At 46.2% G+C, this 27464-nt stretch overlaps 1 protein-coding gene and 1 long non-coding RNA gene across 3 annotated transcripts in view; one reads left to right on the forward strand and one right to left on the reverse strand.

Moving 5' to 3' along the window:
• Positions 1–4166: 4166 nt before the first annotated feature.
• Positions 4167–26789, reverse strand: LOC113885944. Its single transcript, XR_003509351.1, has 3 exons — positions 26709–26789; positions 4722–4846; positions 4167–4280 (listed from the first exon to the last, which is right to left on the reverse strand). It is a non-coding gene; the product is annotated as an uncharacterized LOC113885944 (long non-coding RNA).
• Positions 26739–27464, forward strand: part of KIRREL3 (kirre like nephrin family adhesion molecule 3) — a 604188-nt gene continuing 603462 nt past the window's right edge. For both annotated transcript variants that reach the window (XM_027531794.1, XM_027531795.1), the window contains exon 1: positions 26739–26809. In XM_027531794.1, the coding sequence (XP_027387595.1) occupies positions 26755–26809 (55 nt within the window). In that variant the 5' untranslated portion in view covers positions 26739–26754. The remainder of the gene's footprint in view (positions 26810–27464) is intronic.

Consider the following 27464-nt stretch of genomic DNA (forward strand, 5'->3'; position numbering starts at 1 on the left):
ACTCAATCTCAAACGTGTCCCCCTTGTTTGTTTTTTAAAGGAAAAGGTGTGACTGGGTGACTCATGAAACACTAATTAATTTTTTTTTATTCTTTTCATCCTTGTAACACAAACAAACCAGTTTTAGCAATGCTGAGCTTTCTGTAGACCCAGGAAAATAATTGTCTGAGTGCAACATTAATTGCTTTAAAATTTAATTTTATGTTTTAGATTTGTTTTTAAGATGTTAAAAGTGAGTGTTAGAGCTAAGTCTTAAGTTAGGTGACCCCTAACCCAGTAGAAAGAGGCAGAGCTGAGGAGAGTTGCTTGCCAACCATCCACACTGCAGAGTTCAGAACTTGGCCTCATTCTGGGTCTCTGCTTACAGTGATGGAGCTGCCTGACCCCGGGCAATGACGTTACATCCCAAGGTGGTCCTTGGAAGAGAGTTTCAAAAAGTGAGAAGTGAAAGTGTTAGTCACTCAGTCCTGTCTGACTCTTTGCGACCCCGTGGACTATAACCCACCAGGCTCCTCTGTCCATGGGATTCTCCAGGCAAGAATACTGGAGTGGGTTGCTATTCTCTTCTCCAGGGAATCTTCCCAACCAAGAGAGAGAACCCGGTCTCCTCCATTTCAGGCAGATTTTTCACCATCTAAGCCACGTTTGTGAGTGTTCAATTATATCTGTAAATTTTTGCTTTAAAATTTTTTCTAGAGCATATAGGAAAAAAGTTAACATACAGAAAATCTGAATGGTCCATAGGTAATTGTTAAGTGATTTTCTGTACTTTTATGCATATACATTTTTCATAATTTAAAAACTCAAAAATCATTCTGCAAGATCAGAATTTTCCTGATCATTTGATATCAGCCCTCACAGACCCCATCTAAGTGAGTAATATTCACACACACACACACACACACATACATAGCACATCTTTATCCACTCATCTGTTGATGGGCACTTAGGGTGTTTCCATATCTTGGCAATTTAAAAAAATGATGCAGTGAACATTGGGCTGAATGTATCTTTTCAAATTATTTTATTTTTTTAATTGTTCACATATATATCCAGGAGTGGAATTGCTGGGTCATACTCTAGTTTTATTTTTAGATTTTTGAGAAATCTCCATACTGTTTTCTACAGTGGCCATACCAATTTACTTTCCCACCAACTGTGTGCCCGTGGACAAGGGTTCCCTTTTCCCTTCATCCTCTCCAGCATTTACTTGTATTCTTTTTGATGGTGGCCCTTCTGACAGCTGGGATGTGGTATCTTACTGTGGTTTTGACTTGCATTTCCCTAAGGATTAGTGATATTGAGCATCTTTCACATGCCTGTTGGCCATCTGCATTTCCTCCTGGAAAAGCGTCTACTCAGTTCTTCTGCCCATTTTTAAATTGGGGCTGTTTGTTTTTTTGATGTTGAGTTGCAGGAGCCATTTACATATGTTGGATATAAATCCCATATCAGTCATATCATTTGCAAGTATTTTTCTCCCACTCAGTAGATTGTCTTTTTATCTTGTCAGTGGTTTCCTTTGCTGTGCAAATGCTTTTAAGTTTAATTAGGTCCCATTTGTTTATGTTTACTTTACTTTAGGAGATGAATCCAAAAAAAAGAAAAAATCTCGCTGCGATTTATGTCAAGGAGTGTTCTGCCTATATTTTCCTCTAGGAGTTTGATAGTATCTGGTCTTATATTTAGATCTTTAATCCATTTTGAGTTTATTTTTGTATATGGTGTGAGACAACAAGTGGTGCTGGGAAAACTGACAACTATATATAAAAGAATGAAATTAGAATATTCTCTGACACCATATACAAAACTAAACTTCTGTGTTTTTTTGTTCATGTCCTTTGCCAATTTATCTCTTGCTTTTTTTTTAACATGTTTGTAGAAAAATATTTTTAATATTCTGGAAATGAATCCCTTGTTGACTATGCAATATTGATTTCCTCATTCCTGAGCTCTTCATTATTTTTATGGTGCAGACTTGAATGTGCAAGCAGCCATGGACAAGCACTGTCGTTCAGGGTTTCCCAGGCACAGGATGTGTTGGGCTGTCACACTGGATCCGTAAAGCAATATGGTGGAGTGGCTGGAATTCAGCAAGCCTGGTTTCTAGCTTCATCTTGACCCTTGATTAACCCAAGCATTCTCAGGGCTCTTTTGCTTCATCTGTGAGATCATAATATGAAGGTCAACCTCTATGAAAAGCAAATAAGATACATAAAATCACCTTTGAAAATGTTGTGCAAATGCTAGCCATTATTACTAGCAGCAACTCAAACATGAGACTATCATATTAGTCTGCTTGAGGTGCCATAACAGAATATGATAGACTGGGTGGCTTAAACAATAGAAATGTATTTCCCCACAGTTCTGGAGGCTAGAAGTTCAAGGTCAGGTGCCAGAGTGGTTGGTTTCTGGTGAGTAGTTTCTTCCTGGATGCTGACTTCTTGATGTGTCTTTCCATGGTGGAGAGTGAGCTCTGGGTCTCACCCTCTTCTCATAAAGGGACCAGCCTTATCAGATTAGGGCACTACCCTTGACTCCTTTTCATCTTTATCACCTCCTCAAATCTCCAGATATGATCACATCTGAGGTTAAGTCTTCAACATAAGGATTTGGGGGAGACACAATTCAGTCTATAGTAGTCATGGTACATTGATGTCCACACATTTATTTCCAAAAGGACCTAAATTTCTTAATCTTTCTGTAGGGCTTGGAGACCTAGAGAGGAACACCACGAATTCTGTAGTTATCTCTGACTTGCTCTATTCAAAAGTATTATTGTTATCAAACCAAAGGTTGATCATTTCTGAGACTCTCATTCAGAAGGAACAAATTCTGATGGTTGGTATTTTCCCCATAACGTAAACTTCACACTGATAAGGTGAAGAGACTAGAGCAGTGCCATCCAATAGAGCTTTCCATGATATTATAAGCAGTCTATAAAATCTACACTGTAGATTTCTAATACAGTAGCCACTAGACCCATACATGATGGGAGAAGTGTTTTTGTTTTTGTTTATTGGAGTTTGGTTGATTTACAAAGTTGTGATAGTTTCAGGCGTACAGCAAAGTCAGTCAGTTATACACATACATATATCCACTCTTTTTAAGACTTGCTTCCCATATAGGCCATTACAGAGTATTGAGTAGAGTTCCCTGTGCTATACAGTAGGTCCTTGTTAGTTGTCTGTTTTGTGTATAGTAGTGTGTGTATGTCAATGCCAGTCTTCCAATTTATCCCTTCCTCTCATCCCCCTGGTAACCATAAATTTGCTTTCTACATTGGCACCTCTATTTCCATTTTGTAGATAAACCATTTGCAGCAAATGGGGGGGGGGGAGGACTAGAGATTGTCATACTGAGTGAAGTAAGAGAAAGTAAAAACCAGAGCTGTGACTAGATGGACCTTTGTTGGAAAAATAATGTCTCTGCTTTTTAATATGCTTTTTAATATGTTGGTCCTTCTATGACCAACCTAGACAGCATATTAAAAAGCAGAGACAGTACTTTGCAAACAAAGGTCCATCTAGTCAAAGCTCTGGTTTTTCCAATAGTCATTTATGGATGTGAGAGTTGGACTATAAAGAGAGCTGAGTGCCGAAGAATTGATGCTTTTGAACTGTGGCGTTGGAGAAGACTCTTGAGAGTCCCTTGGACTTCAAGGAGATTCAACCAGTCCATCCTAAAGGAAATCAGTCCTGAATATTCATTGGAAGAACTGGTGCTGAAACTCTAATATTTTGGCCACCTGATGTGAAGAACTGCCTCATTGGAAAAGACCCTGATGCTGGGAAAGATTGAGGGCAGGAGAAGGGGCCAACAGAGGATGAGATGGTTGGATGGCATCACTGACTCGATGGACAGGAGTTTGAGCAAGCTCCAGGAGTTGGTGATGGACAGGGAAGCCTGATGTGCTGCAGTCAATGGGGTCATAAAGAGTCGGACACGATGAGTGACTGAACTGAACTGAAAAAGACAAGAGAAGCTTGAAGCTCACATGAAAATTCCAAACGGGGGGATGCATGTGTCAGAGAATGGCATAAATCAAGAAGGATGGGCAGTAAGGAAGGAAAAAAACTCTTAGGGGAACAGGCCTATACAAAGTACAGCACTGGCACATGCTTCAGAGGTCACGCATGTGGAAAAAATCAAGTTTTTACCTTTCCCATTTTTCTTCTACTTTTAGGAAATCTGAGAAATAATCCTTAACGATAGAGGGTTTCCAGATTTATGATGGAGAGGCCCCCTTGGCAACCAGGCTGAACTAAAATTCAGCACGCCTGAAATGAGAAGAGAAAAAAGCATCTACTTGTTCCTTCAAAAGGTTTCAGCTTATAAAATGATTTTCCCAGGGTCCCAAATAGAAGTAGTTCACAGAAGGAGATTGGGGAGCACAGACAATTCAATTACACAGCCAGGCTGTGAGATCTGCCATGTCAGTCCCATCTCTTATTAGGGAACGTCAACAAATTCAAGATCCCAGAGCATCTGAAACTAAGAGCAATCGTCAAATAAGGAAGGTCCCCTAGGCTGGTCAATAAGTGAGAGAACAGTAACACAGATTTATGAAGGCCATGATTCTGAATTATTTATCAAAACAGAAGATTAGACAGCTCCAAATCTGATCTGGAAACACAGGTTTGAAAATTCCAGCTTACTCACACAGTTCAGAATCTCAAACACTGGGACTTTTCTGGTGATTCAGTGGTTAAGAGACCAACCTTCTAGTGCACAGGAGATGGTTTCCCTGGTCGAGAAAGTAAGATCCCACACGCCGCGGGTAACTAAGCACCCTAGCTACTGAGCCCACAACTACTGAGACAAATCCAAGCGACGTAATGAAGACCTAAAAAAAGAAAGAGAAAAAAATCTCAAAAGCTACTTCTTTAAACTCAGAACCAAACTCTCAGCCATCATCTCATGTCTTTGGCTCCCCCACTGCCATTCACACACTCTCAGACTGTATTTACGATGTTTGTGATTTAGCCAATGCCTTTGTGTGCCTGACAACCTAGGCGTTCAAATGATTAGAACCATCTATTGTGCTCAAATCAATAGGCTGAACCCACACTTACTTTTTAGCTCAGAAAAGGTTTTCCATTTTTCCCCGTTAATGGCCTTTAACATCTGCGCCAGTAACCATCAAGCCAGGATAAAATGTCCCTGAGTTGGAGCAGAGGGGTGAGACAGGAGCCATGGGGCCCAGACACCTTCATACACCTCGCCAGAATCTTAAAAGTGTGGAGTCTCCTGAGGAAACCACATCCCCCAAGTCCCCACTCCTTAGTGAAGTCACTCCCTCCCTCCCTCCTTCACCATGCCCTCTCTGCCCTTGACCCAAATCTCATGTGTCCTTGTGGCCCTCCAAGGTGATGTCCGGATCCAGGTTTCCATGGTGATACAATCTGGACTCCCATAAGAGAGCCACAAAGCCAGGAGGAGTCCCAGTGCCTTTGCAAAAGTTGTAACATTATTATTCACTCCATGGACTCAGTTGCTCTTATTATTCTTTACAATGGGCTTCCCTGGTGGCTCAATGGTAAAGCATCTGCCTGCCAATGCCTGCTAACGTAGGAGACACAGGTTCAATCCCCAGGTTGGGAAGATCCCCTGGAGAAGGAAATGGCAACCCACATCAGTGTTCTTGCCTGAGAAATCCCATGGACAGAGGAGCCTGGTGGGCTACAGTCCATGGGGTTGCAAAGAGTCAGACATGACTGAGCGACTAAACAACAACATTCTTTACAATACATGCTGATTCTCCTGCCTAAGAATCAGAGTAACAGGTTAAGTCTGGAGAGTGATCTACAATGAATTTCACATTTAGCTGGAAATGGGTTCTAGGGCCACCCCGCACAGCCCCCTCTTGGTCTTGGGAACATCCCTGAACCTCCCCCAGCCTCTCCTTTTCACCCATACTGTAGGGGATCACAATCATAACAGACCTACGGTTACCAGGGTACCTGAAAGAGAATTCTCCTGAAAGGACCACCACAGGCCCAGGTGGTCCTGACTCTGATTCTCTGGCTCTGTTAAAACTTACAGCAAAGAGTGAAGTAAGGTCCTGTTTTTCTCACCCGCTCATCTCTCACCTAGTCTCAGGAACAACAGATCATAATAAGTTTAACACTATCCATGGTGGCATTGGGGCATGTCTTGCACGTACAAATTTGAAAAAAGAAAATGAAAAAAAAAAAAAAAAAAGCAAGTCTCACTTGGGTTGTTACACTGAACAGGCAGAGAGGAGCTTGGGGGTCTGCAGCCTCTTCACCCAGCCCAGTCTGGGTGTCTCTGCATCGCTCCAGATGCCTTCAACTAACTGGCTTTTCCAATGACAACGTGGGCCCCTCAGAAGGTCCAGCTTCAGCTTTGTGAGGCCCAAGCCTCTTCCTGGGTCACACCGATGCCTCAGCTCATCTCTGAAATCCAATGTGCCCCCATCTGACCCACAAAGCTGCACACCATGCACCTCCTGTTTTGCCCTCTTCACCGTGTTGATCTCCGGGCACCGGGTGAGGTGGGTGGGTGGGGGAGGTGGGAGGTAGGAGTGTCCCAGTGAAGCAGAACTCTTTTTCGGAAGACTTGGCCCCTGTAGTCCCCACCTCCTATTGATGCCGAATCCAGCCTCTGTACCCTGACACAGAATTAAATCTCAGAGACAGAGTTCTGGGTGAAGCAGAAAAGAATAGCTATATTGCTTTGCCAGGCAAAGGGGGGCACAGTGGGCTAATGCCCTCAAAACTGTGTCCCAGGGACTTCCCTGGTGGTGTAGGGGCTAAGACCACACTCCCAGGGCAAGGGTGCCTAGCTTCCATACCTGGTCAGGGAACTAGATCCCACATGTCACAATTAAGAGTTTGCATGCCACAACTAGGGCTTCCCTGGTGGCTCAGACGGTAAACCGTCTGTCTACAATGCGGGGGACAAGGGTTCAATCCCTGGGTCGGGAAGATCTCCTGGTGAAGGAAATGGCAACCCACTCCAGTATCTCCTGGAGAAGGAAATGGCAACCCACTCCAGTATTCTTGCCTGGAAAATCCCATGGATGGAGGATCCTGGCAGGCTACAGTCAATGGGGTCGCAAAGAGTCGGACATAACTGAGTGACTTCACTTTCACTTTCATTTTCATGCCACAACCAAAGATCCTGCATGTTGCAAATAAGACCTGGCGTAGCCAAATAAAATAAACATTAAAAAAACAAAACAAACAAAAACCCCAAACTGTGTGTCCTGACCTGGAAAGAGTAGTGAGAAGTTTTATAGTAAGGGTTCAAAGAGGAGGGTGTGATCAGTTCATGGACATTCTTCTGATTGGTTGGTGGTGAGGTCAATGGGCGTGGTCATCATCAACCCTCTGGTTCCAACCGGTCTGGGCTCTACCTGCTTGTGGGCAGCATACTCTTAACTTATCGCACCTGGAGGGAGTTTCCCGATATACTTGAGGTGCAGGACCCTTCCCCAAGACTGTACTATTGTTTCTCTCCACTCTTCTCCCTTGTCTCTGCATCCCCTCCTTTCCCCTAATTAGCATCCGTTTGAACCTGTCCATTGGAATTCAGGGAGGCTCCTGGGGACTGAAGGAAGCCTATTTCCTGTAATCAAGACCTGGGGGACGCTGGAAGTCTTCCAAGCAGGACGGCGTCCCCCCCGACCCCCCGCACCCCAACAGGGTCCTGCTTGGTTTCACTATCACAAGCTTGGGCGTTTTAACCAATTGATGGTCGATGGCTTGCTTGGTGACTTTTCCTGGAGGTTCCTGAGACCCTGCAGGAGCTTCCCCAATGGCTCAGCAGTAAAGAATTCACCTGCAAAGTAATGGGCAGGAGACAAGGGTTTGATCCCTGGGTCTGGAAGATTCCCTAGAGAAGAAAATGGCAACCCACTCTAGTATCCCTGCCTGGGAAATCCCAGTCCATGGAGGTCTCAAAAGAATTGGACTTGGCTGGGCAACTAAACCACCACCTGAGACCCTGCAGGGCTTGAACAGGCTAGAAATTCTGTCTGTGCTGAGCAGGGCTGTGTCCACCTACTGGTGAGAAACAGGAAGAGGCCCTCTGAAGAAGCCCTGCAAGGCAGGGCTAACACCCAGCGGCAGAAGGAAAGAGTCGTGAAAACTCGCCTTGGGGTGAGCAGAAGAAAGAGAAAACCAGACAAAGACAGGGGCTTTTAAAACAAAAGATGGTGCGTTTGAGGTAGAATTTGCTTCAGAGTACTTGGGAGAGTTAGAAGAAATTCCACAAAGGCCTGAATGTTAAAGTATCAGAATGAAATGTTAAAAAAAAAAAAGATACGGGAAAATCAAGTAACAAAATAATCATGGGTTTTAGAAAAATTGAGTTGAATGTCTCCTTAGATTTTCTTCTTAATTGGCTAAAAAATGGATGTATTACATAACTTTTATGTATTAATAACTTCGCTTTTACGGAAGTCTGGCCACCAGCCGTGATTCATGAGCCCATCCAAAGGGCCAGTACACAGTCGCCCATGAACACTCACCCCAGTCCTACGTACCTACAGCCTGCAGGAAGGCTGCTCCCAATGGCAGACCTGCAAGTAGGAGTCAGAGCTATTTTTCCCCACGCATATGTTGATATGCAGCAAAGCGGACAGCCTCGCTCTGTGCAAGCTGTCCTATTGAAGGCTCATTTCCTGTCAATCTTCCTTTTTTTTTCCACAAAGCTTTAATTTTTTGCCACAGCACTTTCTACATTTTAGTTTCCTGCAAACCTCAGGAAATAGACTGAAATTAATATCGTCAGATGCTTCTAAAAGTGCTGGCTTGGCGGCACTGCAGAACGCTTTCAGATGCCATTTTGGGATTAAAATATACCAGTTATGCCCACCCCCCATCCCATTGTTTGGAGGAGAGATCTGGGAGAGGGATTGTGTCTGAGATTGGACCGACTTGAAATGCAGATTTAACGAAAACTGGGAACGGAGACCGGCAGGTAAGCCACCTGGAGGAGGAGATGAAGAAACAAACCCGGCAGCAGATCACAGCGCCCCCTCAGCCTGGACAGCGGAGGACAAGACCCCTCAGTCTTGTTTTCCTTGCAGATCTTTTAAGCTTCGAGTAAGACATCCCTGCTCTAGGGCCTCCAGATCTGACTCCAGCAAGAAGCGTAAACTGTCATAAGAAAAAAGAAGAGGTGGAGAGATGTATTATTAGCTCTGCCTTCCCAACCAGCAATGATTGGGCAGAGGAAGCAACCTATGCCTAGCTTTTCTCATGTCCCTGAGAAGCTCAGGCCGGGGGTCAGACGGACTTAATATTGAGACCCCGTTGTGCCCTGACTTTCAGCAGATCCCTCCTTTCCAGATCACAGCTTCTCTGTCAGTCCAACATGGAGAGATGAGTCTCCCCTCCCTCCCTGTACAAGGATGTCACAATGATAAACTCCTAACAACTATGCAAACATACTTTGGGTTCTTGAGGGGGAGAGCATGACACGAAGCGAAGTTATTTTTATTATCGTTGGCTTCTTCATCTATGACTTCCTAAGAGTGTTACATGAGGCCACGCTATTACAGCATCTCCAGAAATCTATGTGAAATCTTTGTGATGTTGCAGAATGCTCAGTCCTTTTACGCTCTTTGGATTTATTCACCTTTGGGATGCGTCAGCAGCAACTTCTCCATTGTCTACACCACACAGCCTCTGTCCAGTCCATCCGGGAGATGTATGGATTGAACAGACAACTCCTTTTCCTGTCTGTCCACACCTGGGATTCAAGTCCTCAGCATCTTCTCTGTCTCCAAAACCAACAACTACGTCTCTGATGTTTCTGCTTCCGGCTCTCACTATTCAGCCATCCTCCACATCACCTCCAGCTATCTTCCTAATATGTCTCTCTAGCTAGGAAACCTCAGTGATCCTCCAGAGATCTTCCAGGAAAACCTGTATTTTATAAATGAGAACATTGGAAAGGCTAAGGGAATCACCTGGAGTCACCTTACCAGCCAGGGGCAGAGCTGGACCGAAAGCCGGATTAGACCCCAAATCCTAGGTGCAGACTATTGCTCACCGTGTTCTGAGTAAAGCTAGACCAGAAGCACAGCCCCTGATCCCAGGCCTACACTATTGCTTGTCAGCTTTCAGGGGTGCCTCCTACCCTGCAGAATAAACTCAAGCTCTGGACCACTCCATGCAGCTTCACAGAAGAGAAATATGACTATAGAGGCTTAAAAATTGGGGCTTGTTTTTTTTTCCACAGAATGAGAAGGCAGGGGGAGTTACAAAGTGGATGCTGCTGCCCCAGGAAGTCATCATGGATCCAAGTTCCTTCTCATGCTCTCCTACCCCTGGATCATTGCTTCATGGTCACAGGATGCCTGCTCCACCTCCAGGCCTCAAGTTCATGTTCTAAACAGGAAGAAGGAGAGAGGTGCAAGGGCAAAAGGCATAGACCAGGTGAGTCCTTTTTCTTTTTTTTAAAGTTAAAAAAAATTTTGACCACCGCACATGGCGTATGGGATTGTAGTTCCCCAACCAGAGATTGAACCCGCACCCTGTGCATTGGAAGAGCAGAGTCTTAATCACCAGACTGCCAGGGAGGTCCCAAGGTGAGTCCTTTTGGTCACTCATCCAACGGTTTTCCCAGAAGCCTCATCTGGGAGCCATCGGTGTACATGATGAAGGTGAGAGTTAAGTCATGTGATGTCCCTCTAGCTGCAAGGGAGCTGAAGAGGTTCACAGTTTTAAATGCATATAATGTCACACTGAAAAAAATAGAGGTTCTGTCAGTAAGGAGAAAGAGAAGCAGGAATATGGAGCATGCAACTGGCAATCTCGGCCACATATAGGTTAGTGTTGACCTTCACACACCCTACAGGCCCACGCCAGCTGACTTTCCTATTCTCACTTCCTCTCACCTCGGCCACTCACTCCATGACCCAGCCAACCCAGGGCACCCTGTGCCCTTCCCAAGCATGATGGGGTGTGGGGGGCTTTCCTGCCTTGCTGCTTTTACACACCTGGTTGCCCACCACTTCTTTAAAACCCAGTTGGCATATCACTTCATTTTTCCTAATGCTTGCAGTCAAAATTAACCTCCGATTCTTCTATTCACCAATAACATATTGTACTTATCTCTATTAAAGCACTAATCACATCCCACTCTGAAATATAATTTGCCAGGCACGTATCTGCCTCATTCAGCAGAATGTAAGCTTCGGAAGACCGAGGACCCTATCTTGTTTATCTCCATATCCAGTATGACGTTTAAAACGCTGTTATGTTCTACGCTAAATGCCTAAGTGTTTAAAACTGGAATTTTTTTTTTCTCCTTTTGCATGCATGGCTAAGGATGGGTGAAAAGGAGCACCTCATAAAGCTGTGTAAGTAAAGTTGTTGTGACCTCCCATCTCCCTAGCATAGTCTGGTACTACTCTCTTTGGAGGCAGAAGGATGAATTCTGGAACTTTTTTCCAGCCAGTGGACTCTATGATGGTGTTAACGCCCAAAGGATCAGTGACTGGTGGTTTGCACTGTGTCTTTTAAGCTCTAAACACTCTAGGGTGACTCAGACAACTGTTTTTTCGCCCTTTTGGTTTGAACCTGAGCCTCACGAAACTCTGCCCTGTGTTGATCTCCAGGCTGAAGCTCCATCAGGCTGAAGTGATGGCTGTTCTCTGCACCCTCCTGACCTCCATCACCACCACCAGGGTTTACTCTCCAGCGTTCCCCACTTGGCTCTGTGCCCTGATGAACTGACTCTGTGGGATTCAGACTCCTCTTCCTTCTGTTTTTCAGTTGCATTCGGCCACCAAGAATCACCAGAGATGAGTGCACAGGAGGAGAGAGAGGGGTGGAAATAATTCTTTCGCTGTCCCCTTTCTGCTGCAGGGCTCAGCTGTGACATTGGTAGCATCCTGCCCCTCCAGGATTCAGCTCCTGCCATGGGGCCCCGGCACCCTGCCTTCAGTTCACAAGCTTCCACTTACCCGGGTCCCTCATCTCTGCTTCAGGGCTGTGTTGGGGGTGGTAATGATCTTAACCACTGTTCCACCTCCCTGCATGTCTCAAGATCACCTCTGATGGTGTCCCAGAACCCAGCCCAACCCTCTGTACACAGTCTATGAAATTTCCTTCCTCAACCTATCTGAGTGTATTTTATTTTATGCCAGGATACAGACTGGCATGGCTGCCAAGGCCCTTGCTCCGTGACCTGCATTAAAGTCTTCAACGTGATAAGGACTATTCAGAATTTTGAACTGGCTCCACGAACACGCCATCTACAACAGTCTCCAGAGAAGCCCAGCTAGTGTTTCCCTTGTTCTCTGAGGACGGAGTGAACCTTCACTGAAGACCCGATGCCTATCTGTATCCACAACTGCATTACATTTGAATGTTTCAGAATGAATCTCTTTCTCGGATACAAAAACGTTTGTCCTATCTGATAGGATGGCCTATGTTTGGGGAGATGAGGGGAGGGGTGGGGATAAGAGTCCGGTGGATATTCAAGTCTCTGATTAATTATGTGTAGAACCAAATAAGTTAAACAATGCTTCCCCCAAGACCTTCCTGTCTAGAATTGAAGGGTGTGAATGTCAAGAAAGCTATCAGACAGTGACACTCTGAACTCAGAATTAACCCTTTTCTGCTTTGTGTGCACTGGACGTCTGATAAGATGGTAGCTTCCAAACTCTCCCCAACACGGGTCTCCAAGAAACTCAAGCCTGCAGAGACCGAGCAGAGGCATTTAATTAGTCTCTTTCTTTCTCTGTTTCCTTTTTTCCTTATTTTCCTTGTCCACCCCTCCCTCTCTCCTTCCCCCTCTTCCTTCCCACTTCTTCCTTCCTTTCTTTCACTCTTTCTTTCCTCTTCCTTCTGAAAAGGGGCAGCGGTACCCTAAAAGAATACCATGAAACCACTGGTACACTTTTGCACATAGAAAATGATGAATACATGTAGACATGAGAGTAGTCAGTTCGAGGTCACTGCCATCTTCCTCCCTGAGGCCAGCCAAACATCCTTTACCTAAAAGTGTCGAGGGTTCCTCTTTCCCCTCCCTGTGTTTGGACCAGATTTAAAAACACCGGGAGACTCAGTGTAGCTCCTGTTTTCTCCTGCTCCCTCACCTTTTCCCTTCTGCTCTTTTCCCCTGACCACGACAGCAATTACCGCTTCCCTGGGAGGCTGGATCAGATAGGGATGAAAAAGCAAGTCTTGTCTTGGAAAGCCGAAGACAAAAGGAAATGAATGCTTCAATTTCTGCTTCCTTCAGGCATATTAAAGCAGACTATCGCTGGGAAAAATCTCTGAGATATATTGTTAAATTCAAAGAAGATATAATTGCAGAATAATGTACATCATGTGTGATTCCATTTATGCATTTGTGCTCAGACTGCTTGCTCGTTTATATGTATATAAACTCACAGCACAAGACTCCAACTGCTAATAGCAGTTACCTCTGGGAGTAGATTTGGGACGAGGGTTGGTAAAGGAGGGTGTTCACACTTTTAGACGTTTCTAGAATATTTGGTTCTGTAAAATGAGATTAACTTCTTTAGTTTTTGCTTAGATAAATAATATATGGATTCCATCACAAATAGTGACTTCTTTAACAATCTTTTTTAGGTCTTTTCTTTTCCTTCTGTGCTACCAGGAAGAACCAAATTAATTTTCTCTATATTTTAAAAATTGAGATTTCTTCACTTGAAATACATCCTCTGTCATTTCGGGGTGTCATTGTGCTTCCTGATCATGATTTAAAATAGGTTGTAATGAATCATCTTCCACAGTAAGTTTGACTAAGTCAAGTGAAAATGGTTCAAAGGAAATAAAAATTATGAATTAATCTCCTCTATCACCACGATGATGCCTCTCCTACTGAGTTTTATTGCTTATGTTCTGGAAGGTGGAACATGGGAAGAGAATAAGGAACCGCTGAACTCAGGGTCTCTGATTTAACTAGGACTCCATGGGGTCGCTAAGAGTCAGACACGACTGAGTGACTTCACTTTCACTTTTCACTTTAATACATTGGAGAAGGAAATGCCAACCCGCTCCAGTGTTCTTGCCTGGAATCTCAGGGACGGGGAAGCCTGGTGGGCTTCCGTCCATGGGGTCGCACAGAGTCGGACACGACTGAAGTGACTTAGCAGCAGCAGCAGCAGCATGTCAGGTTTGAGTCCTAGCTCTTCCTGCTCCATTGGGCCCATTGTAAGACTCCCCTGCCTATTCAGCTGACAGCGAAAGCTCCCTTCTCAGAGTATCTGTATCTTCCAGCTGCTTTCAGCTTCTCTCAAGGGCTTATACTGTTGTCCTATATGTCTCATGAAGCGTGACAGGCTCCTTGAGGACACAATGTAAATCTTTTTCATCTCTGCATTGCCAGAGCCTGCGCCTAGTGCCTGACATAAAGTAGATGCTCAATAAATATATGTCACATGCACATCTGAATGAATGGATGAATGAATGGTTGGCTGAGTCAAACCATGAGTCTTGTTTTGTGTCTCCAAATGCACTGGAAGGTACTTGAGGACAGGAGCCTACATCTTAAATCTTCTGCATCCAACCAGTATTTCTTGATTGACTTCTCCTATTTTATTTTTATTTATTTATTTTTATTTGGCTGAGCTGGGTCTCCATTGCATCATCCAGGGGCTTCTCTGGTTGCAGTGCACTGCCTCTAGGCTCACCAGCTCAGTTGCAGCGCACGGGCTTAGTTGCCCCCCAGCATGTGTGATATTAATTCCCTGACCAGGGATCAAACCCGAGTCCTCCTGCACTGGAAGGCAGATTCTTAACCAGTGGACTACCAGAGAAGTACCCCCATGTCTTCTATTTTAAAGGATAATACCAAAAATACTTAAAGATTTATATCTTGATTTTTTTTTTGCCAGCCTATTGACAAGCTGGCAAAAAGAGAAGAAGAGATGTGTTTTCCCCTCATCTTGAAGATAATTCCAATGAGGCACAGAAAGGTGAGACAGCTTGACAAATGAGGAGAATGGAAATGCACCTCCTGACCTTTCCAAGCTCCTCTCCGGGACCCACCCTTCTGGCCCCCTCAAGAGCCCAGTGTTTTCTGACTGTGGACTTCCCTTCCCGCCAGGGAGTATGCCACAGCTCGGTAGACAGCCTATTGCCGGGTGCTCTCTGAATTTCAGGTAGTTAAAGTAGAAAGTTGCACTTCATAATTAGATGGTAATAGCATAATTATTTGAAGGCACCTTATAATTACATGCCTCCTCCCCAAGCTCCTTTAGCTTCTTCAACTGGGATCTTGGTTCCTGTCCCCTTCCTGTCCTACATCAGTGCCGTGCCACTGGGCCACCAACGTTTACCAGGGATGGCTGTACCGTGATAAGGGGGGAACCTCCAGTGGATTCTCTCCAAAACTCAGAACTCATGGGCTCTCACTGTTACCACGTGGCAAACCCTACTTCAAATCACTTTGTACATGGTGCCAGATAAAAGAGATGGGAGGTTAAGAGAGTACTGGGAAGCCACTAAATTTAGATGCCTCTTCAATATTTATCTCAAAGAAAAAGTCCATGACCTCAGTACACCCCGCTGAGGTTCTCACCTCACTAAGCAATTCTCTCCTTATTTTGTAACCCCCAGTCCCATGATAAACAGATTCCCTATTGGTTAGCCTTGAAAGAAAAGAAAAATCACCATCATCTCCTCCACCAATGGAAGAGATGGGTGCTTTTCCTTTCTCTCGAGGTGGAATATAGCTCCAAACCGATAGTCTCTGAGCAGGGAACGCAGATATAAGGGCAGAGAGTACAAAGGACAGCTCAGGTGGGACAGCAAGGCGACTCGAAGTCAATAGCACACATCACCCCCTTCGAAAAATGGCTGACTCAATGAACACCCTGTCTCAAGCAAGAAAGGGCCCAAGGGAGTCATTAATGAAACCAAGAAGCTCAGTTTTACGTCTCATTCCAAAGATGGATTCACTGTACTCCTTTCCATCCAGGTGGGTGAGTTCCTGTTGTGTGGAATTTGTCTGCCCTCACTGGAAACTCCAGTCAGGCAATGAATTATTCCAAGTAAATTAAGCGTATCGATCCCCTCCCCTTTCTGACACTTTGCAGATATTGCTATCAAATCATGTCCCCTGCAAGTGTCAGTTTTTGCCAGACATCTGAAGAGGGGAACAAATATTCTCTTGAGTTTCTCAGAGTCTAACAAGTCCTCTTGGGGGTCTAATAAGACTTGAAGGAACCAGGTGATGACATAACCCTCGGATGAGATGGGCTGTTTACAGTGGAGAGCTAGCATGCTTGGCTGAGGAGAACAAGGTCATGGCTGTATACTTCTCTGTATTTCTCAGGTAATATCAGATCACAGTCATGGGTTGTATCTTAACTCTGGCCAATTTTCATACAAATGCCAAGTGGACCAGAGAGAAGATCAGACCACAGAGCATGAGCACAAATTGTGAATCTATGACAATTCCGGGAAAAAAATCAGGCTACATACCCAATGAATAGGATGTAGCATAAAACTTTATAAACTGTAAGGCAGCAGCCTCTTCCAAGGTGAAGTCAGGCATCATTTTGTTAAGGACGTGCTTCTTTGTTGTTAATTCTTCTTCCCAGATGACCAGACTCATCCTTTTCTAAATAATAAATTCCTAATAAAAAAAAAAAAAGCTTTCTCAGTCTTATCTAATTGAGCGTTGTTTTTTTAATTTTTATTGTTTTGGCTGAAAACTACCCTATTAAGGCTGTTGAATATATTCAAAGGATGAATTGTCTAAGATGAATAGTCTGAATAGTCTGGCCCAGATAGCTAACAAAAGTGTTACTTTCATCCACATTGAAGTCCATTATCACACACTGAAATTCTTATGGATGAAAGGATATAATGTCTGAATTTGCTTCAAAATAATCCAGTGAGGTGGGAGGAGGATGCAGGATTAATGAAGCAGACCGGGCCCTGGCTCGATCATTGCTGAATCTGAGTGTTGGTACAGGGGAGTTCTGATAGCAACGCTTCTCAAACCTCAACACAGGTCAGAATAATCAGGAAGGCTTGTTAAAACACCCAAACTGGGCCCCACCTCAGAAATTCTAATTCAGGAGATCTGGGTGGAGCCAACAATCTGCAATTCTAAAAAGTCCTCAGGGGGATTTCCCTTGTGGTCCTGTGGTTAAGACTCTACCTGCCCATGCAGGGGACACAGGTTGGATCTCTGGTCTGGGAAGATCCCACATGCAGTGGGATAACTAAGCCCATATGCCACAACTATTGAGCCCTTGTGCCACAGCTGTAAAGCCTGCATGCCTAGAACCAGTGCTCCACAAGAGAAGCCACCACGATGAGAAGCCCACGCCCCGCAATGAAGAGTAGTCCCTGCTCTCTGCAACTAGCGAAAAGCCCGTGCACAGCAATAAAGACCCAGCACAGCCAAAACTAAAGCAAAAAAATAAAGTTCTCAGGAGAGGTTGATGATGCTGGCCTGGGAACCCCATGTTGAGAATCATTATATTAATCTATTCTCTCTGTTTTTTGTATATTTCTTTAAAAACCAAATGGGACTCAACTGGACTGGCGCAACAAAACAAGGTGGAGGAAAGGAGTTCCTACTTTTCTGCTTGTTCAGAATCTCAGACAGGAGCAAAAAAGTTAAAAAAAGCAGAAAAGAAACACAGACAACAGGAAAAGTGCTGAACCATCAACACAATTTAAGCCGGGCTGAATCTGGGAAATATTAATGCTGGTTTTCCTCCTTTACTCTGAACCTGTATCTATATAACAGTTATGGAGCATGCTAGCTTCTCAGCTGCTTGGGACTGTGCCTTTAAGCAAAATAAATAACCAGAATTTCTAACTGCTTTTTTTTAATACAAGAGCTGGAGCTAGGCTGGGGTTTATATAGATTGATGACATCACTTTGCATCTTTGCCTGAGACTCAGTTTGGTTTTAAAAGGTACAGTCAAGAAATCTTTTCTTTAGGTCTTTCCAACGTACCTAGTTCCAGAAAGTGGATGTGGGGCTTTCTGCAACTAGTTGAGTCTAGACACATCAGATGATACAGAAAGAAAGTTTCACACTTGAGACTGAAGAGTCACAAAGAGGCGAGCTGGACCTCTGATCTAATTTTATCTTATTTTAAAACCCTCATTTAGCCAACAATGACTGCATGCCAAGCATTGAGCAATAGACTCTGGGATATGCAAAAAAAAAAATTCCAACAAATGGTCCTTGACCTTGAAGAGCTCACACATAGTTTAGAAGGTAGACGTGTAAATAAATATACTATAATAGTAATCGTTATAGAGTAACCGTGGCTGTTGTGAATACGCTGCTCATTTTCAACTAAGGGGAGAAAGAGGTGACACAAACAACTCATGGATGACAGTTCAACTGGTTCTGAAGTGGTGAGCACCTATCAGCAAAGAGATGCATCAGCGAGAGGCATGCCAGAGAGGAAGCCGTGGAAGAGAGATGCGGGAGAGTCAGAGTGGCTGTTGACTCTAATCAATAAAGAGTAATTTGACGGGATTAAAGTGTGGGCTGTGAAGGAGGGGGCTGTCGATGGGACAGAAAAGGTACGTTTGCTTGGTGTGCCCTACACACGGTGATAGAAAGTTTATACTCTCTCTTGGGGACCATGCACCCCAAGGTGGTGTAGGCGGAAGATTGCACAGGGCTGAATTTTGAACAGACAAATGCGGTAGGTCAGACAGTGGAGACGGCACTGTGGACCAGGCAATGAGTGGAGGGAGCCATGAGTTCAGGGAGACATGATGACAACCTGGTCGAGGGCTCCTTAGTTCAGAATATTTGCACAGGAAGCCACTTGGTAGCATGTTGGTAGGCTTCCCTCATAGCTCAGTCGGTAAAGAATCTGCCTGCAATGCAGGAGACCCGGATTCGATTCCTGGGTCGGGAAGATCCCCTGGAGAAGGAAATGGCAACCCACTCCAGTATTCTTGACTGGAAAATCCCACAGATAGAGGAGCCTGGTGGGCTATAGTCCATAGCGTCGCAAGATTCAGACACAACTTAGCAACTAAACCACCACCAGCATGTCAGTAGAAAAGTGGATGTGTGTGTTTGTGTGTAGAGGTTTTTCCTTTTTTTAAGTCTTTATTGAATTTGTTACAATATAGCTTCTGTTTTATGTTTTGGTTCTTTGGCCCCAAGGCATGTGTGATCTTGGCTTCCTGACTAGGGATGGAACCCACACCCCCTACATTGCAAGGCAAAGGCTTAACCACTGGACCATCAGGGAAGTCCCTAGAAGTTTGAATATATGTAAACTTACGTAATTTCATAAAGCTAGATAAATCTAAAAGTTGCATATATGACTTTGATATTACCTATCTATCCATAATATGAAGAGAAGAAAAGAAGGAAGAAAGGAAGGGAGGAAGGGAAAATGCTGTCTATACATAATAAACAGAAAAGAGGAAGTCAAGTTTGCCATCCAGGAAAAGAGCTTAAAGGCTTCAAGTGAGAAACAGCTGCTCCTTGGGATTCTCTAAAGGTTTACTAATTTATAACATGGGCCTAGGGTGTGTGTGTGGGGGAGAAGGCAATGGCACCCCACTCCAGTACTCTTGCCTGGAAAATCCTATGGATGGAGGAGCCTGGTGGGCTGCAGTCCATGGGGTTGCTAAGAGTTGGACACGACTGAGTGACTTCACTTTCACTTTTCACTTTCATGCATTGGAGTAGGAAATGGCAACCCACTCCAGTGTTCTTGCCTGGAGAATCTCAGGGATGGGGGAGCCTGGTGGGCTGCCGTCTATGGGGTCGCACAGAGTTGGGCACGACTGAAGCAACGCAGCAGCAGCAGCAGCAGCAGCAGGGTGTGTGTGTCGGGGGGCGGAGGGGAGAGGGTTATGAAAAAGAATAATAGAGAAAAAGAATAAATGTGGTAAAATTTTTAAGACTTTGAATACCACAAATGAGTCATAAATTGGAATTTCACTTTGTCTTCCAATATTTTCCACATAATTAGCCCATTCATATACACAAAAAGAGCACATGACATATTCCAAAATGACACAAGACTTGTTCCAAGCACTGAAGCAGGATGCTGAGGCTTGCCACCCGTGCCATCCCTGGAGCAGGGATGAAAGTCCTGGCCTGTGTGTTCAGCTGGCAATGAGACAAGGCACCGGGGCATGGCCACCACCTTTCATACCGTTTCCCGTATCTTTTCTTCCCTGTAAATTATACACTCCAGGCCTTTGCCGAGGGAGATAATGCTGCTCCCCTGAGAACTGACTACCCAGTGCCCTGCATGCATGAGTGTGTCAAGCCTAAACAGGTCTATTGTTCTTAAACAGAACTGCCAGAGAAATTGTCTCCTTGTGTAGAATGATGCTGAAGAGATAAAAATATCTTTCATTTCTATAGTGCATTGCATCTTAAAGTGTGTTCCACATTTTGCAAACTATATATAGGCTCAATTCATTACCCAGCCCCATAAAATACAGCCAGAGCAGTGGCAGGCGCATGCCAGATGTTTGACAATGGTTTAATAACAGAGTGAAGAATAAGTTAAATTGGATCCAGAAAACAGGAAGCGGGATGTGGGGCACTAGGTAAGACTGTGCCAGTCACCCTAACTTTATGTATTAAGTGCCTACTGCCTACCAGGGCAAAAGCTGGGTGCCATGGTACCTGAAAGGTACTGCCCCTACCCTCATGGGGCCTCCAGGATATTCTGGAGAATGCACAATCAGATAGATTCTACGGTCCATTCTGATTCATGTTAAGAATGAGTTAAAATACAAGGCGCAATGGTCCTTTCAAGGGAGGCATTTACCATGAGCCACGCTGGCATCAGCATTCCCTCTCTTGGCTAAAGGGTTTGCATCCAGTAGAATTATAGAATGTACGTTGAAGAGAAGCTATGAAGGAGGGATATGGTTCTGGGGAAAGTAAGGAAAAGAAGAGAAATCACAAGATGAGCAAGTTGGGGAAGGAAAGAGGGTACTCAGAGTAGGATGAAGATGAAACAGTTTGGGGATAAGTTGTGACCAATGAGAGCAGAGGGCCCCACGCAGATTCCAGGGTCAGCACTATTTTCTTGGGGGTGGGGATGTCACTGACAATAAACTGCCCGAATGCTGAATTCCCTAAGTCACTGGGGAAGCACATTCAAATCTCTCCAGGCTGAAAGGTGTGGGTTCTGGAAAACAGACAACAGGATTTTAGGATTGGGAGGGATCCCAGAGAGCCATTGTTTTATTTCATAGATAAAGCAGGATATGCCCAGGTTTATTCAGTTCGGTTCAGTTCAGTCGCTCAGTCGTGTCCGACTCTTTGCGACCCCATGAATCGCAGCACGCCAGGCCTCCCTGTCCATCACCAACTCCCGGAGTTCACCCAAACTCATGTCCATTGAGTCGGTGATGCCATCCAGCTATCTCATCCTCTGTCGTCCCCTTCTCCTCCTGCCCTCAATCCCTCCCAGCATCAGAGTCTTTTTCAATGAGTCAACTCTCTGCATGAGGTGGCCAAAGTACTGGAGTTTCAGCTTTAGCATCATTCCTTCCAAAGAACACCCAGGGCTGATCTCCTTTAGAAGGGACTGGTTGGATCTCCTTGCAGTCCAAGGGACTCTCAAGAGTCTTCTCCAACATCACATTTCAAAAACATCAATTCTTTGGCGCCCAGCTTTCTTCACAGTCCAACTTTCACATCCATACATGACCACTGGAAAAACCATAGCCTTGACTAGACAAATCTTTGTTGGCAAAATAATGTCCCTGCTTTTGAATATGCTATCTAGGTTGGTCATAACTTTCCTTCCAAGGAGTGTCTTTTAATTCCATGGCTGCATTCACCATCTGCAGTGATTTTGGAGCCCCCAAAAATAAAGTCTGACACTGTTTCCACTGTTTCCACTGTTTCCCCATCTATTTGCCATGAAGTGATGGGACCAGATGCCATGATCTTCGTTTTCTGAATGTTGAGCTTTAAGCCAACTTTTCCACTCTCCACTTTCACCTTCATCAAGGTTTATTAAATGGTTGCAAAACATAGCAGTGCCCAGGCCAGAGCCCGGGTCCAAAAGCTTGCCCCTGACCTCTCTCTCAGGCGTGGCCTTGGGTGAATCAGTGCCACAGACAGGTCCTGCCCTTTGGGGATGCTTCTGAAAGCTGAAAAACAAGTTCTTGGGGGCCTTTCCAGAGCAGTGCAGAGAGACTAACCACAGTGCACAGGGGTTAAAGTCTTATAATCCACCTACACAGATGTAAGCCAGAAATTTCGTTCAGATAAATGAAAGAGAAATAGGCTGAAAGATTGTGACCGCCCAGGTCAGACAGGCTGCCACCCAGGGAGAACCTTGGAAGCCCATTTGGTCTCTGCAAGTATATGTAGCTTCCAGCCCTTATTAACTCACCCAAGAAGGGAGAGTCAGGTTACTGGGAACTCCCAGGAGGAGCCTGTTCAAAATGAGTTTAAATCCCTGGACAAGGAGGTTTGAACCAGCACTGGCAGGATCTAAGAAAAACAAAAGGAAATGTGGTTTATAATGTATCTGTGCAACAAATAACACGGAGGCATTAAACAGGAAATTCTCCACCCTTGATGATGGCCCCTCTCATAAAACTGCCTCTCCTTCTCCTTCGTGGTAAGGGCCCCTGGTAAACACAGGAAGGTAATTACATGCACTGCACAAGAATTGCAGGAGATTGGGGCTGGGGGGGGGGGGGGGCGGGCAGCCGTTTGAAACTCAGGCCGAAGATACTGGCCCTGTATTGCATCTCAGCCCTCCAGCTTCCTGTAGGGCCTCAGGCAAGTGAACCCAGAATGACCCCACAAGAAGGGATTGCACCTGACAGATGACCTCCAGGGCAAAACCTGTCTTGTTAAAAAGCCAATGTTGTTGTTGTTTAGTTGCTAAGTCCTGCCCAAGTCTTTGCAACCCCATAGACTGTAGCCCACCAGGTTCCTCTGTTCATGGGATTGTCCAGGCAAGAATATTGGAGTGGGTTGCCATTTCCTCCTCCAGGGGATCTTCCCTACCCAGGAATCTCTTGTCTCCTGCATTGGCAGGTGGGTTCTTTACCACTGAGCCACTAGGGAAGCCTAAAAAGTCAATGAGATGGTTCATAATTTCGTTCCCTGGATGCACCTGTGCATATGCTTCTCCCCAACTAGAGGGCAAACTTTCCAAGAACAGAAATTCATGTATTCATTCCACCCATCTTTATTAAGTAGCGCAAACAGGCCTTTGCACAAATGGAGGGAATAATAAACATTAGAGACACTGGACGAAGAGCCAGGAGGAAAGTCACGGAAAGTGGTGATGAGGCAGTGTCTGGATTCTCAAGGGTTTGGGGTACTAATCAGCGGTGCTGGGACACTCCTGCCTCACTCTCTGGCCCAGAACTCAGAAAGCAGACGAGCAGGATTTGGAAGCTGTCCAGAGATCTACCCTTCCGAAACATACTGGCCGGAGAGCAGCTCCGGAGCCAGCCCTCATTCTCCGAAGGGAGATCCCGCTCGACTGGGGTGGGGGTTCAAAAGAGACTGCACTTGGCCTTGAAGGCCCGAAGGAGGGGCTGGAGACCGACCACGACAGCCTCGGGTTCTGCGCCAGGTGAAGAAACACTGGAGATGATGCCACCTGCTGGCGAGGGGCCCGGGTTCGCGCGGTGGGCGCAACCGAGACCCGGAGCCCAGATGGGCAAAGAACAAGAATTCGAGCAGTTGTTCAAGTGCTGGTTTTCTGCTGCCTCTTTAGGGTCTCCACCTCCTAGGGCCAAGCCCGGAGACTCCGGACGCCGAGGTTTCCAGCGGGGGCGGCGGGCGTCCTCCCCCGGCCCCCTCCCCTCGCGGCGCTCGGAGGTCTAAGACTCCGCGCTTCTCCATCAGGTGGAGCAGTGCTCCTCGCTGCCGGTCTCCCCCGCTCCCTCCTAGCCGGCGAACTGCACGCAGGCACCTAACAGCGCCAGGAGGTTAACCGAGCCCCCGGAGGAGGTGAGGCCGAGGACCAGCCCGGGCGGAGGTGGCGGGGCCGCCGTCGGGGCTGGCGCCAGAGCCCGGCCGGCTGTGAGTCCTGCAGGTACCGCTGTGGTTCTCGCTGCCCCACGTGGTGGCTGCTGAAGACTGCCCGTGGTTTTTCCGGCACGCAGGCTTGAAACGCCTTCTGGCCCTTTTAGAGGCAGGCAGCTCACCACTTAATCCAAGCGTTTTTCCCTTTCTGCCGGAGACCGGAGGCTGAGGGGCGGCGGGGGCAGAGGGGCTGGAGGAGGGAACAGGCCCAGCTGGCTGGGGTGGGCGTGGGGGACCGAAGCCAGACCGAGAGTCAGGAGGCCAACCACAGGGACCAGGGGGTGAGGGAAACCAGGCACTCCCTACCTCGGAATCTCCCTCAACCCTCTTTTCCTGATCCAGAGTTAGTGTGTGTGGGTTGCAGGTGCCTGTATGTGAGCCTGATTTCCGTGGATTGCACAGGTCATGACCCAGGGCTCCTGACCTTGGTTCCTAGTATTTATTTCCTTCTGGGTCCGAATTAAGCAAGTCTGGGCCCCAGGCCACTTAGGAATTAGCAAGCAGAATTAACAACAGCTTAAAGGATGAATGTCAGTTAAAACATCAAATGTTGCTTTGTAAGGTGCAACCTATATTCTGTAATTATTTGTCTTACTCACAGCAAGGTTGGCCTAAAGAATGATGCCCAGACCTGAAATTTCTTCCTGCCTGCATAGATTCAATGAAAAGCTCCCAGTAAAAGCACGTTTCTATTCGTGCTGTGTTTTCACCTTTGATATGTTATTTGACATGTTATTTAGAATTATTGTTCATCTTTTGCTTGTGTTTCCTGATTGACTCTTCTGTTTTGTTGCATTGTCTGTTATAGCAAGTCCCTGGACTAAGGCAGTGCTGACACTTTATTTAGATACCTTGTTTGCAGTTTACCTGATGGGGTGCCTCTTTTGGGTCCTCTTAGTTTCCTTTGCTAAGCACTTCCCCCCCACCAAAGCTTGCTTACAAATTTCCCTTTGATATGTTTAACAGCCTCTAAGGGATGCAGTTAAATAAACTATTAAGTGAAGAATAGAAGAGTCAACAGAGCAGACACCTACTAATTTGTAGACCTTTGATGTCAACAACCAGATGTCAGCTCCTACTAGCACACACTTTCACGGGTGCCCCTTCTCTCTTTCTTGTTCATAAATACTAAGGGATGCATTTTTTAAAAAGTTAAGATCCACATGGAAATTTGGAGTTAGAATGTATCTTGCAATCAGCAAAGTCCCCCAAATACGTAATACTTATAAGCTAAGAGTTTCCCCAAAGACCTCCCCAGGTTCCAGTGACAGATGAAAGTAATGACTGATTTTATAACTGTGCGGCACTAATCAAGGAAGCATCTTCCATTTCCCTCTCATTATTCATTACCCCCCTTCTTCTGCATGCTGCTGCACATTTTTATATGTTGCTTTGTAACTATCCTTATAGTTAGGTGTGTTCTCTGATTTGTAACTGTCCTCATAGTTATAGGTGTTCCACACTAAATTACGAGCTCCTGAAGGCATGGACTCTGCCTGCAATTTTATTTCCCCCAATGCCCTGCTTATACCAGGCATAGCTAAATGTCTATCAAGTAAATAGACCTAGATAAATTTGCTTTGATATCCGGGAGGAAATAGAGTTTGATTTGAATGTGAGTTTGGTGACAGGTAAAAAAAAAGACCTGAAGGTTCTTAGGAGGCACTGCCTATGACCTTGGCCTCTCCTTCGCAGTAGGATTCATAGCACCTCTTGGAAAAAAGACACAGAGGGATGGAGCGCTCCTTACAGGAGAGCTTCCAAATGTAAAACCAGGCAGCTCCCCATCCTTGGTAGGAAATGCACAAACCAGGATAATAATAATCAAGGGGCATGTGTCACCCATTTACCTGTTTTCCCTCTAGTTCCTTCATTTTGTTTTCTAGCAGTATCGCAAAGCAAAACCAAGGTGCAAACATCCCCATTTTATTACTGAGCCCCCCTCCTAGGAAAGTCTCAAAAATGCAAACCACGCTTATCTCTTCCCCAACTCGGAGACTCCCGCTGCACATACTGGCCGAATCCTTCTTGGAGAAAGGTGGACACCCCCGAGCCCCCCACCCCACCCCGTGCAAAGTCAAGGCAGGCATATTGTTATACTGAGGCTAGGTACATCCAGCCATCCTTCACTTCACTCCTTTAAACAACATTATGTCCTGTGGACAAAAAGTCACAGCTCCGCTCCCTGTTCAAAATGCCTTTTGGTCAGTGATGGTGACAAAAGCTGAATTTCCCCCCATGGAGGGGGAGAAAGAGAAGGAAAGAAAGAAAGGAGCCTCCCCCCGCCACCACCAGCACACCCTCCTTTTTGCAAAGATCGCCTTTCTCCGAGTGTTTCCTCTTTAATTATGCCCCGTTTCCCCTCCCTCTCCCCCCGCCCCAGCTTCAGTGAAAGGAGCCCTTCTGTCACTCGTCACTCGCTCCCTGGCTCGCTCGCGCGCTGGCTGTGGGAGGAGCCGCCGGAGGAAGCTGGGTGCCTCGGATGCCGAGCGCCAGAGGATGGAGCTGCTCCGAGAGGGGACGTCGCTGACGAGCCCGGCTTCCCGAGGAGGCTAGAAAACAGGCAACTTGCCTCGTCTGGGCTGCGGATCCCCCGAGGCACGGAGCCCCAGGCCACCCGGAGGGACCGACGGACAGACAGACAGATGGTCGGCGCGAACCCGGGAGGACCGCGGCGGAGGCTGAGCAGCACCGCGAGCCGCCCAGCAGGAGAAACTCACCGCGAACCCAAGTTGCCCCACCGGCTTCCCCTCGGCGCGCGGAGGAATGAGACCTTTCCAGCTCGACCTGCTCTTCGTCTGCTTCTTCCTCTTCAGCCAAGGTAGGACCCGTGCGCCGCCCGGAGTTGCAAAGAAAGTCGGCTGGGTTGTCAGGGCTGCGGGCAGAAATTGTGGGCAGGCTTTGGGAACTCGGACTGATGGATGCGTCTCCCGGTGCCCGGCCGAGAGGCACTGGCATCGCCTCTTTGCCTTTGAAAATGCAACAAAATGGTACTGTTTATTTTCCTTCGGAAGGCAGGGCTGCGGGTGGGGAGGGAGGGTGACTTTCTCCCCTCACTTGTCGACATCCAGCTCAAACTCTCCAATGCAAATGAGTTCTTTATGCTCCCTGTATGTTAATTAGGCGGCATCTCTGTGGCCGTGCGGTGCGGTTCTGAACTTCTGGGCGCCTCCTCTCCTCCAGACGCCGGTTGGAGAAGGAGAGGGTCGAGAAGGAGAGCTCTGTTGAGGTGGCTATTTCAGCTCGAGGAAGGTCTGCCTTGCACGGATGTATTCGGAAGGGAAGGCGTGCGGAGGGGGCTGCGATGACCGAATGGAGCGTGGGGGTGATGTGCAGTTTTGGGGGAAAGCTTCTAAAGAGTTTCATTGCGTGTCATCCGCTTCTCTGAATAAGAGTGCATTCTGAGTCCTACACGGCGTTAGATTTCAGGGCAGAAAATGAAATCCGCCCCCCTCCCCCTGGTGCAGACGCTTCCT

Source organism: Bos indicus x Bos taurus, chromosome 29 (genome assembly GCF_003369695.1).
Source record: "Bos indicus x Bos taurus breed Angus x Brahman F1 hybrid chromosome 29, Bos_hybrid_MaternalHap_v2.0, whole genome shotgun sequence".
Taxonomy (NCBI): Eukaryota; Metazoa; Chordata; class Mammalia; order Artiodactyla; family Bovidae; genus Bos; species Bos indicus x Bos taurus.